The following is a 13,517-nucleotide window of genomic DNA, read 5'->3' on the forward strand; positions in this document are numbered from 1 at the left end:
TAATATGTCCTTTGCTGCCTTTTTAGCTAGATGCTACTTCTGTATGTTCTTTAAGCAGCAATAATAAAGAATCTTACCTGATGCCCTGCTCTGGGTAGAAGACAAACAGGACATGTGAAGTCGTCCTAGAAGTCCTGCTGCATTTGTCTGAAGGCCAATTTGCCCTGAAAAACTGATTATCTGTTGGGACAATAAACCACTGGTTAGATAAATTTCCCTCTGTTGCCTCATTCAAGTGTTAAGAGAAGTTCCCTTCCCCTAGGTTTTCTGCAGTAGAGACTCAGGCATGGATTCCAGAAATTCTTCTAAAAGAAATAATTTATTTGCAAGGTATAGAATAGAGCGGCTCAAGGTTGGTGCCTCCTGAAGAGGGACCCTCATCAGAAAAAATCTTGGACAACTGTATCCCCACAATCCAAGACCCCACACCCTGCATGTTACCCTGGGCCAACTGCAAAATTAGTCTGGGGTCTCTCCTGTTTTTCATTGGATCTCTTAATTTTCACCAGGCAGGCTGCCAATTAAAGCCCTGACCTTCAGTTGCTATTTTGCACCCACATCTGGAAAAAAAAAAATTCTTGGTAATATCCAAAACATTCTTATGTTTGATGCCATTCTGTTCCTTTCTTCCCTAACACAGGTTGGACACAGACATTCTGCAGCTTCTTTAAACAGATTTGGCCTGTTTATGCAAGGTGTCAGAGTACCCTAGTACATTATCTAAAGCAGGAAAGAGGCACCTTCTTACCTGTGTAAGAGTTCTGATGACTTCATTCAGCTTATTTTGAAACTGGGAGGACTGAATGCTCTCAGATTTCAGCTGTCAAAGGGGAAAAATAAAAAAAAAAAAAAAAGTGAATTTCATAAGGGAAAAAAAGGAAACAAGAAAACAGAGAACAGGTGCTGAAAAGACAGATTACATTTTCAAACATGCCTTTTTGTGGGAGAGTGGAGGAGAAAAAGAAAAAAACTTGTATGGCTGTAAGCTTTTCCCCAACAGCACTGCACATGGGCCATACGATGGGAAAACGGAACAGGCCCAATTTTACACATTGTAATTCTATCTTGCTTGGTTTATACCAAATATGACTCAATACTGAATAAATGGGGTGCCCTAATATATAATGACTGCTCTAAGGATGCAGAGGATGTCATTCCATCTTGCCCTCTCGCCAAATTTCTAGAAGAGATCAAGGTACCACTTGCATGTTCTCACCTGTATCATGACCGCTTCAGAGCCCACCAGTGCCACCAGCCCACTGACAGCAGCCAGACGCTGCATTGTTGGAGAGCCCTGGAAGCATAATTCAGGATCAGTGAGTCAATGCAGTCACACAACGCTACTGTAGGACAAAACACCTGTTTCTTCCAACATAAAACCATGATTGCTATTGCTTGTACACCTCTCATCCCAACAACCTTTTCATGTCAGACTCCAGCATGTTGGATAATTGTTCATCCCTCTTCTGGGTGAATTAAGGATTTATATGGAGCTTTCCCCTCCCCCTCTCCCCAATCTGAAAACATCACATTTCTCCCTGACTAATCACTTTCTTCTAGTACAGTTGGTATTCCACACAATACACCTGTACAATTCAACTCTGAAACACTTCAACTGCAATCTTAATACGTACGTTTGCAGTTTGATTTTAAAAACACTTTTTTTTTTTTTACAGTGAGATAAATCAAAATAATTATAACTGAGGCATTATCATAACAATTCTGTTAGCCTAATTTTGATAAGTAGCAACTAATTTCACAAGGAACCTTCATTAAAAACCTAGATTTTATCCTTGGATATTGTTCCAAACTAATAAAGATGTCCAAATTAAGATCTGACTGACATATGCATTTTACTGTTCATTTGTAATCACTCCCCTGTCCGCCCCCCCCGCCCCCCCAAAAAAAAACCCAAACAAACCAAAAGGATATGAATTCAAACTCCTTTACCTCTGCAAGCACAATTTTCATCCAGGCTGGCATTAATCTGTTACTCAAGTCTTCAGCTTTCCCATGACCACAAGCTGACAATCCATGTACTACTGTGCCTAGAGCTAAAGCAAAACTGTGGGTCTGCAAGGTGAAAAAGGCACATTAAAAATCCAGATCTTCCAAGGGATTCTGTATTATTTTTAACATTTATTATCAAAGCATTACTTAAATATTTCTTATTTATCAATAATTCAAAGTAATGTCTTTGTCTAAGATACTGGATGCTTTCTTACTTCAAGTATTTTCTCATGTCAAGTGACAGAAGATTTCTGAGATGAAAGACTGATCTTGGGCACATAGATTGCTCTGGAGCCTTTATTTTAGAAGATACTTTGATATAAAGGTAAAAAACGATGACAAAGGCAGGTTTTTTTTACTTCCTATTTCCCAGATAAACATTCTAAACAGTTGATTAGTGTAATCAGAAGCTTTGGTTCAAATGGTTGCCTTTTTTTTTTTTCCTGGCAAGAATTTAACAAAAAAGAACACGCACTGAAATATGGAGATTATTTTTGGCATTTTTAGAGGGTAAACCTAGTACACTAGGGATGAAACAGACACCTGGAAGATGTTGTGACTGTGATGCACTAGCTGAAGGCTAAGGGAAAGCAAAAATTCAGAAGAGAACAGCAGATGTATTTTCCTACCAAGAATCTAAAGAAACATATTACAAAAGAGACAAAAACTGGTAGGACGCAAAGACTAAAGACAAGAAGAACTCAAAAGTACCAATTTTCCTTTTAAATGCAATAAAACATAAAATTCATTTTTATTTCACCATCTGGTAATTGCTATACACCTGTAGAAAATGCATCAATGGATCAAGTGGTATTCTTGGTAATTGTGTTGTATGCACAATATGTTCAATGTTAGTTAATGCTGAAAGTAGATCAATATAATTTTCTTGAAGTTACAGTCTGGGTAAAGTAGCATCCAATATTAAACAGACAAGAGAAAAACAGAACTGAAACAAAGCCCAAACACTGAATTATGACCTGCTGATTATTTTCCACTAAGGTCCGTAGCTTGTTCATGGCCTCCTCAGCCTCAGCTGCTTCTATGATTCCAACACTGAAAGCAGAGACACAGGAACAGGCTACAGAATAGGCGAGCACCTGAAAAAAAATAAAAATTAATTCTGTTAACCAGTGTCTGATCAATTTCACAGTAACAAGTGCACATGGAGAAATGTGACAGCATGATAAAAAAGCCATGACATTTTCTATTTATACTCTTAGATGCTTATTCCCTCTCTGAAAGATTTTTCATTGATGCTAGCATTAAACAAATACAGCTAAAGCTTGGAAGTTCTTCTGTTTTTACGAATGTCAAACTCACGATCTCCCACACAAATATATCTACTTTTCTCAACACAAGTATCTGATAGTTATTTACGTGAGCATACACAGCATACTGTGATCCCATCAGGGCTGCAAGCAGATCCAGAAGGCCAGAAGAGGAGCATGTAGTAGAACTGCATGACACTAGACTCGTTGTCCTTGCAGAACGATTCACAAGTGGCACTACTTTTCTATTCTTCTGTCTTAGATGTGGAGAACAAGGAAATGAAGTCTGAGCTTTCAACAAGGCATCTGTGCCACCTGTTTAACTCCCTTTGTACCAAAGGTAAGCAACAGAACACCGCATGACTGTAGGGGAAGCAGAGAGCACCTATGCACTGTGCAGGACTGATGACAACTTGGGCAAGTAACACTCAAGTTGCACCTCTTGCTGCAGCAGGCCACAGGTACATTTCAAGTACAGGATTACAGTCTAGCCTTTTATAGCTCTGAAAGAGCCTCTTGTGCATCTCATAAATATAGTAGTCTTCATCATACGATGCTAGCCGAATTTAACTCATACAATTATCTTTAAAATTCCTTACAGAGATTTTAATTGAAAAGGGTAGGATTTGCTTCTCATCCCAAACTATCTCATGATGTCAAACAGCTGCTGCCTTTCATCTCAGAAGCTGCAGCATTAAACCCAGTTTAACTCAGTAAAGCACTTTGAAATCTCTGGGGAAAGATAAATTATTTCATAGCTCTAAGTCACTTTAATGCATGAACCATAAACTGCAAAAGTCTAATCCCCAACACGTATGTACTGGCAAAAAAAAAAAAGAACTCCATTAAAAGAGACTTTTAAAAAAATGCTTTCAGAGCAGTACCAAGAGGGGAAAGAGAATAATACTACCAATCTCTGCTAACTCCCTCAGAAAAAACATAGGATTATACAACTCAACTGTTCAGCTGATGCAGGCTTACATACAACAGGTACAGGATTGCTTATTTTCTGCAAAAGCCATACTTATTCTGATTCTTCTCTTCTGTTGTAAACTCCACCAATTTCATCAGTTTTCTTTCTTAAGTTTTATCTCAATAAGGTTACAGATCTAGTGTACGGGCCACATCAAAACTTACAAGATATATCTTGGCAAAATAATTTGAAATGCATGTTTAAACTTAGTAGAGCTCAGTTTAAGTCTTCTAAACATAGGGAATAGTAAATAGAGCCATGGCAGCATTCACAAGTGCAAGATTCACATTAACTGGTGACAGCAGCGTTCAAAGAAGGAAACAGAAAGCACACTGAAGGAAAAAGTATCAGTATTAAGGTTCTCTCTGAGAGTAACTTGCTGTCTGCTTTCTAGTAGATCAAATAAGCAGTAAACAACTGTGTATAAGAGAGACCCATATCCACAGTTACTCAGGACCCAACTTGCAACAATTTAATTTGAGGTTAAGGAATTAAAGAACTCTAAATAATGACATCTGTCATCTTTTAAGATATTTTCTTAATGTTTGTGTGGCATCAGAGGTTATTCTGTTACTATTGTTTCATTCAATAGATATAAAACCATATATTGTGAAAGAAATAATAGAAACAAAGCATTCTAGTACTATGGATACAAAGCTTCCCTTAAAAGTCTATAGTTATTAAAGAGAGGCAACAAAGTAAAGGAAGATTTAAAATTTGTGATAAAATGGGCCATACCTCCTGAATACTTCTGCTTTGGTCCTCACTGTTGTCCAGGTATTTGCAGAGTTTTCGCAATGAAGTGGAAACATGCACTCGCGATTCTGTTTGGCTATTGTGACTCATATGTGAAAGAACGAGTCCTACTCCCAAAATACATCCCGTGCTTAAAGAGAAGACAAAAGAAAAAAGGATTTAACTATGCTTTGGCTGCTCTGAACTTTCTTTTCATCTCAGCATGGGCTGCTGAGCAAAAAGCCTTCTTGGCCATGCCTGATAACTAGCCCTGTGGATAATTATTATACTTATCGCAGTCAATTTTACAAATAGTTTTTATTTCACAGACAGGTAATGATTTTCAGGACACACAGGATGAAAGAAGAGCAGAAAAAGAAATATGTGCACTTAAAATAATAAGCCCTATGCATACAGCCCCATTATTCCTTCTGCTCCTCAAGAACCAATAGCCCCATCAACAAACACATCAGCTGGTATGAAAGAATTACGGATTCAAACTTCTACATCTGACCCTTACTGATATCCTAAACTCTGATATCCCAGTTAAACATACTAACAGCAGGCCTGTTGGCTGTATTAGCGTCTGTTTCTCTCAGACTCCTGTAAGAGATGTTTCAGTTTGCAAAAATAATGAAATTAGTGACTGCACCAGAAAGCGGCTAAGATGGCTGCACAGATTAAGGTATTTACCAGCATTTCAGAACATAAGCGTCAGGCATACATTCTAACCCACATGCACTAAAATACACATGGTCAACAGTGCACCAGCTTCAGCAGGGCAGACATATCCCCCACAACTAACAGTTTGATGCTGAGAATACTTAAAATTGCAACAAGAAGAAAATAGATCCAAAGTACATGATTTAATAGGGCAGCTGGCAAGAACTGCTTCACAGTCTCTGCCTCTTTTTCAGATTTGAACAGAATTTCCATTCTGGACCAGAGAACTCTTAGTAATCTCAGCACCTGTGCTCCCATAACAAGTTTCAGTTTTCAGTAATATGACTGATGACCTGTGGAAAGTTTTGTCAGAAAATTCCCAAACAGCTCTGGCTGCTATCATGAGACACTAAAAGCACAGCACATACTGCTCTGAAGGTGATCTCTCACTGGCATACACACAATAGCTTAAAGAAGCAGCTCTTATCTGAAAATGAAGAATTTCTTTTTTTCTTCCCCTCACACATCTCCCTGAGCATGACAATGACAGAAACTGCACAGATTAAGCAGTCAAATTAACGAGGCTAAGATCTTAGGCATTCTTCTAAGTTTCTGCTACCCAACTTAAAAAGGGAAGAGTTACTGCTTTTGTTCAACTCAATAAAAAAGAAGCTTCTGAGAATAACTTCAGCCGCATTTACAAGTTAATGTTCTTCAGCAACTGGCAATGAAGACAATGAGCATGGCTGGAAGACTCAGAGTGGTGTCTTGATAGTGGTGTCTTTTTCTTCCAGCAAAGAAAGTCAAACAAACCTTTGGAATCAACATTTTTAAGCAACTGGCATATGTGAATTCATGAACAACCAACAAAATAAGGACATGGCTTTCACAGGAGTTCTGTGCACACTACCATTACTTTTCAAAAACATACAGAAAGAAAACAAAGTTCCTAATGAGAGCTACAATTTTTTATGTTGTTGACACTTAGCAAAGACCCAAAACATAAGAGGGGACTGAAGAAAGAACAAAACATCACCCTCTCTGCTCCCTGCTTCTGTAATTAGCAATTGTTTTCGCTTGGCCACCTAGTTTGTGATCTATATAAAATTAACATTTAAAGTACACTTCATCCACATGATAACTCAGATTTCACAGCAAGTTTTAAGTGTTTCACTGCCAGTGTGCCAGACATACTGCACTGCTGTCAAGACTCATGTTTGAATTTACTGTCATTCAACTCAATAATGTAACTTGGAAGTACACAGGACAGTACAGTCCATCACCTCACAGAATAGAGGACTTAAGGAACAATAATGGAACAAAATACAAATTTATATTTTAGGATGAAAGAAAACAGACATTTTCCTGATAATCCTGAGGTCAGTGGAGTTCAACAGGTTTCTATAAGAAAAATATAAACGTTTGATGACCTTTTTGATGGAAAATGCCTTTAAGTGAAATGAAACAGCTACTGACCTTGCAAAAAACTCCATAAAAAGCAAGTCAGTTTAATTCTTCACACAGCAATTTGAAGAAAGGCTACTGTGTATTTCAAGGTTCATAGTAATTTGCTTTTTACCGCATCTTTACTCAACCTGTATCAGCGTTTATCACTTGCTCAGTATTTCTCCGAGATTGATCCTTACAGATGCAAGATAGTTCTGCCATGCAACAACTTTATACAAAAAAGCCCCATAATGGCAAAGGTTTTGGTGAATTCATCCTCAACATGGGAAATGTAACTCTACTGCCCCTTGGTATTCTCAAAAACTTTTAACATACAAACCTTCGAAAAGGTCAGAATTAACCCAATCTTCAACATGTTTTTCTTATTTGCAAGCAGGAAGGGCGAGGAAGTAAAATGTTCCAATACAGGGACCATATGTACTGCCATGTCTGTTACCTTAATGAGAACTGGAAACCTCCCTTGGATTTTTTTTTATTATTACTTATTTATTGTTTTTTTTTCACAGTACACTGAGGTTGATCTGACAAAAATATTTTGAATATCAGCCATGAATATACATGCTTGCTGAACCTATGTTCTATGCAGGTTAGGCTTGGGAGAAAAAATGACCAGCTATATAGCTTCCGTAATCAATAAATCTGACAAAGCCTAGTGGCATAAGGAGCTGTCTTAACCACCCGTCATGCGTATTTTCCATACATGTGTATACTGAAAAGTGGTGTAGCAGTATATTTTAAAAACATACTTATTTCAGTTTTTGTCTAACGTAAGGGAAGATTTCAGGTTTAGTCACAGATCTCTTGATAAGGTCTGAGTGCACTCTATTTAAAATTAGGAGTAACTGCAAAGCTGCTAAGGCTCTGCAATCTATGAAACTGTTTCAGCTAAAAACAGAAGAAGCCTCATATTAGTGCGCTTAACAATCTGAAATGTTCTTCCCCCTTGAAAAGATTGTGAGTGTCGCCTTCCCTCCTCTCCCCCCACCATGTGGTTATGACAGATAAGATAGTATTGATTTATGAGCTTTATTCTCACCTTTTCTGAGAGGAAACTAGATTTAGCGTATTTTATGCAACTTAGACAGAGGTTTTTCTAGAACGTAGGCAGACTCTCACCAAGCTAAAGCGCTGGCTCAGGGAAAGACTCTTACTGCTTATTTAAAAAAATCTGTTGTCTTCATTCCTCTTACTTCTCCCATCCAATTTTAAAAAGAAAACTATCCTACTTAAATGAAGAAAATTATATATAAACCCCACATTCCTACCAAGGCGGACACAACCAGTGGAGCGTGGTGTGTGAGCTCCAGTTCACATAGCAGACACATTGAGGAACCACTTTCTCATCTGGACGCTTGAGGCAGAAAAACAAAACAAAACTTCAGCAAATGCCTCTCTTTCCTGAAAACGTCCCTCAGAGAGCACATTTCCCAAAACAGCCAGAAGCAGCGGGGCCCAGCAGGCGCTGAGTTCCGCTGGGGAGCAGCGTGAGGCCGGGCGGCAGCTGCCCTGCCCGCGTCCCCTCAGAGCAGCAGCAGGCCCGGGCTTGGCTCCTGCCAGCATTCCCAAAAGAGGGAGCTCCGGCCTCCTGCATCTGTACCGCACCACACACCTACTCTCAAAACACTCGCAGCCTGTTTTAATGGGGAAAGAGAATGGCCAGTCCAGCAGGATCGGACACGTCCCATGGCTGGATGCTGCCTGTCACACCAGGTGAAAAGGCTGGAAAGGCCCTTGCTTTGGAATAGCAGTTTTAAAGTGGACCAATGCCAAACCTGGACAAGTCAGCAACATCTACAGCTTTACATTATTTTGCTGGCACTATACACCAACCTGTGACTGATCTTTAAAATATGTGGCCATTACACCCAGCATAAAAAATTACCCACCCTTCAGTGTTCCCTCTCCTGCTTGCCCTTGTTTCATGTTCTTCCAGCAACCCCCTCACTACCAGAGCAATCTAGTTTGGCTTTTCTGCGAGGCATTTATCTGAAGCTAATAGGACACACAAACCAGCAGCAACAGGTGTGACAAGGTGACAGAACTGACACAGCCCCCTGTGCACCATGTGCCTCAGCCTGGGCAACCCAAATCCCCACTAAACTTGTACAGGTTCACAGCCCTATGTTGTGCAGCTGTGACCCCCCCACAGTAGTTCTTCAGAAGGTCCACTGGAGAAGAAGAGGGCAAAGGCAAACAGGAATTACTGCTCTGTTTCCTTTGAACAAAGAAGAGACAGGCAGAATAATGTTCAAAATCAAATAAAATCCTATACACCTGCATCGAGGCACTCAAGATACAACAGTTCTTTCCCTGATTTAAAAGAGAAATGACTACTGTGGAAGATACATACTACTATGTTATGTTAGCTGTTTAATGGCAACTGACACGTGTTCTATGGTTCAATTATTCCAGGCTTGCCGATGCTAGTAATTGTGCAATACTTTTCAATAATTTCTTGCCCCGCTGGTGGGCTCCTCATCTTTTTGGAATACCTGAGGCAAAACTTCGGCTGGTTAAACAAAATACATTTGCTTTACTCAGTATTCAACATGCCATCCACAGCTGTTAAATTAACTGTCTGCCTCTGCCAGATAAATAAGCCTCGTGAGGCAGCTGCTCCCGGAGCTTATGCCATATTGCACGCACACACACATTCCAGTAACAGGCTCCAATGCAGAAGCAGCTAGACTTCATTGAACACCTTGGCAACCACCCAAGAACACCAAGGAAAGGCTTTTGAACAGATCTTTCATTAATGAACACGTGCAGGTAAGATGAGCAACTCTGCTCCTAGAATTGCTGGTGTCTTCCACCTACCTGTGAGCAAGACTGTGTGGTTCTCTGTACATTCCCAAGGTTTTTATTTGGGCCTTGGAAGGGATTAGAAGTGGAGGTCATCACTTCTTTTCACTTTGCACTAGGCATTGCATGGAAAAAAAGCCTGTGTATGTATGTTAGATACTGAGGCATACACTTATATATGTTCATATATAAAGTATTATATATATATTTATGGACACACTCACTTAGAGGAGATAGTAGACAGAGGAATAAACCAGCAGGAACATCCTGAAATTCAGCAAGTACCAGCTCACAGTCTGGCAGCTGGTTCCAGACAGGCTGGGATCAGAGGTGCTGGGCATCAGCTCCTGGGGACGGCCCTGGGCACTGGTGGGCAGCAAGCTGAGCCGGGACCAGCCATGCACCCAGGCAGCAATGACGGCCAGCGGTGCATGGGCAGCAAGAGCCAGACACAGACATGAGAGCCAGAGGAAGGATCAGCCTTCTGCTCTGTGGTCACCAGCACTCCTGGAATAGTGCTCTGAATTGCAAAAAGACACTGACAAGACTGCAACAAGTTTATGGAAGGCTGCGAAGTCATCAATGCTGAAGCCCTTGCTTTGAGAGCTGAGGCTGTGGGACCACAGCTGGTTCATCTGTGAGAAGGGATGGCTTTGGGGACACCCAACAGCATGTGTGGCACTGACAGGAAGGGACTGAGGAGATGTGGCTTGCATGGTGGGAGCCTGATAAGGGACAGCGCCAGAATGGAGCCAAGGCCCAGAGACATTGTGCTAACCCCAGTCTTGGGAGTTTCAAATCCTGACTGGTAAGCCTTGGGCAATGTAGTCCAAGTCCATGACTGAGTCTGTTTTGGGGAGGGACATGGACCAAAGGTCCTTGCCAGTCTGCACAAGTTGGTGATTTTATGGAAGTACTCAGAACAGACTGTCCTTACCCTACACCTATATTCTTCTATGTTGAATTAAGGAATAAAAGATATCAAAATAAAACAAAGTATCGAAGGAAACTCAAAGTAATGAAGGAAACTCACTTGTACTCCAGACTAGTGTCAAAGCAGCAGTCTTCCAGCGCATCCAGGGACTTCATTAGAACTAAGTTCATCTGTTGACCAGGTACATCACTACAAAACCAAAACAGAAAGAAAAAAAAAAATATCCAACACACAGGTTTGCTCTTTAAATCACATATTAAAGCTCCTGCTAAGACTGAATGTGCTAATAAATAGAGTTCTTTCTTGATATAACAGGTTCTCCTACTAGTCTGTAAGGAACATGACTGGTGATTTGTATCACATTCATATATACATATACATACTCATATACAAATAATAAAAACATACTCAGTCCTTAACTATCAACCATTATTGCTACAATACCCTGAAAGAAAGCAAACACCCAGGATTTGTAAAACATGCTTGACAGTAGGATACTGATAGAACGTGATCTCACCTAGACCTGTAACTATTCACAAACTGAAAATTCATGACATTTTAAGATATTAGCTCCATAAATCTCTCTCTCTCCATCTTCTTTGCCTAACTTGCTGATAAAAAAGGAAGCATTTACATCTTACTCCAAAGATGTTATAGAGAATACCTTTTTACAAAACATGCACACAGTTTTCTTAATGAACAGGACATCTTTAATGCAAACTAACTCCATGATTTGATATTAGCTATAGCTACATCCCTACAAGTTTTGCTGTCCTTGCATGTCAATGCCTGGAAGAATGTGTGAGATTAAGCTTTGACACTATGCAGGGCAGTGGCAGAGTAAAAACTGATATCCTTAAGAAATTTTTAGATAAATTTATTTATAACACCCCTTGCCAAACAAAAAAAAAACTCCAAACCCCAAATAAAGATTCATATACTCCAAAACACCAAGCTCATCTAACATCATTCTCTTTAAGAGCCTTTTAATGCTTGTGTGTAGCTTAGTTGTCACCACTGTCTAGTCATTCAGAGATAGTCCATCCTCAGATGTTGTGGCTGAGTCGGAGACAGTAAGGCATCAAGACACCAAAGCACATACATTAGAACAGAGCAATGGTGAAGTGTTTTAACAAACACAGGTGCATCGGAAACATTATAGTTTCACTGAGTAAATTAACAACTGACTGCCAAATCCATTCAATACATGTGCTTGTGCACCAATTAAACATTATTATGGGTATATAGGCAGACAGAATCCCTAATAGTCAAGATAGAGGAGTCCAAAGCTAAGCCTTAAATTCTGTGGAATCCTTACAAATTTGCAGCTGAGGTATTTTCTACCAACTTCAGCACATCTCTTTGCTGCCAACATAGGTATAACAGCACTCCTCAAAGACAGCCCATCACACTACTTCTGTTATAGCTCCATCCTCACACCTCACATGATGTAAGTGGACACTATCCAGTGTCCAGAGCACCACTTAGAAAGGAACTGATGAGAACTGTGAATTACTTTACCATGAAGTCTCGTAGGGCAGAGAGTCCCCTTTAAAAGCATATGTGTGGCTCTTCTAGCAGACTGATTAGCACATGTACCTTAAGATATTATGAAAATTAATAATTCATCCTGAAAGATTAGCAAAATATCCAGGATGCCACTGGAGGGGTACGTGGTGAAGATGGATAATTAAAAAAACAACCTTTTAAGAAATGTTGTGAAGCCCCTCAAGAATCATTTGCCTATGACCTGTAAATATTTTAATTCCTCAGAACTTAAGGCCACATGCATGAAAAAGGCATTTATTTGCAGACCTACATCTTATATGCTAATCCTTACCTGACTTTTTCTTCATACAAACATGAGATAAACATCCCCAAACCAAGGCCCATGTGGATTTGAACAGCTTGAGACTCATCAGCATTGGGTTTCCCAGGCAGCCTATCAGTCAGCATATTCAGGACCTCCTCAACCTTCTCCTTGCATGATACAATGAAAACTGGCACCAGGAGAGACAAAGCAGTGGCCGCACAGGAACGAGCTATAATACTAGCAGTATTTTCACCTGAATAGGATTTCTAGAAAAACATAAAAAAGACTTTTTCTTTCTTTTTCTCTTGGGTGAGCAAAACAAAACTCCTTTCCAGGTAGTAAAACTCATCACTTAAGGAATTTAAAATAAATATCTAAACAGAAAATAGCAGCACAGAAGTATTGCAATCTGGCAGTGAACAGTATTGCAGGGAGTTGTCTATGGTAACTTTTCCATTTGCCTTACCTTGTAAGGAGCTTAAAACTAGAGTAATTCCAAATATAATTTCTAAGTGTAAATAAGATTTTTAAGTATGAAACTGTAAATAAGGGAAAAAACAGGATGCAACTAGAATTTAACAGCTAGTCTGCACATAAATACACTGGTCTCTTTTAGTTTTCACCTTCCCCATAAAAATATCCAGCAGTGTGATCAGAAGTGCAAACAGAAACCAGCCATGATGTTAATATACTTCTGTAATTATAACACACCAAGAATTTAGTGAGTTGTAAAAAGCACTACCTTAAAAGCATCACACCTAGGATGACAAATATCATGAGAACTTGCAAGATAACCAGTTGAGATGCTTTCTAGAAGACAAAAAGATCCCTTTCAAAGTCTTTTAGTTCCTT

General features: G+C 39.6%; 1 protein-coding gene across 1 annotated transcript in view; it reads right to left on the reverse strand.

Annotated features, from left to right (window-relative positions):
* Positions 1–13,517, reverse strand: part of FOCAD (focadhesin) — a gene marked incomplete at both ends in the record, with an annotated part of 103,951 nt that overhangs the window by 14,195 nt on the left and 76,239 nt on the right. Inside the window, 8 exons of the mRNA XM_080362336.1 lie at positions 78–180; positions 749–820; positions 1,217–1,294; positions 1,951–2,073; positions 2,988–3,107; positions 4,990–5,137; positions 10,952–11,041; positions 12,693–12,931. Coding sequence (XP_080218462.1) covers positions 78–180; positions 749–820; positions 1,217–1,294; positions 1,951–2,073; positions 2,988–3,107; positions 4,990–5,137; positions 10,952–11,041; positions 12,693–12,931 — 973 coding nt within the window. The remainder of the gene's footprint in view (positions 1–77; positions 181–748; positions 821–1,216; positions 1,295–1,950; positions 2,074–2,987; positions 3,108–4,989; positions 5,138–10,951; positions 11,042–12,692; positions 12,932–13,517) is intronic.

The sequence above is a fragment of the Nesoenas mayeri genome, assembly GCF_963082525.1.
Source record: "Nesoenas mayeri genome assembly, chromosome: Z".
In the NCBI taxonomy this organism is placed as follows: domain Eukaryota; kingdom Metazoa; phylum Chordata; class Aves; order Columbiformes; family Columbidae; genus Nesoenas; species Nesoenas mayeri.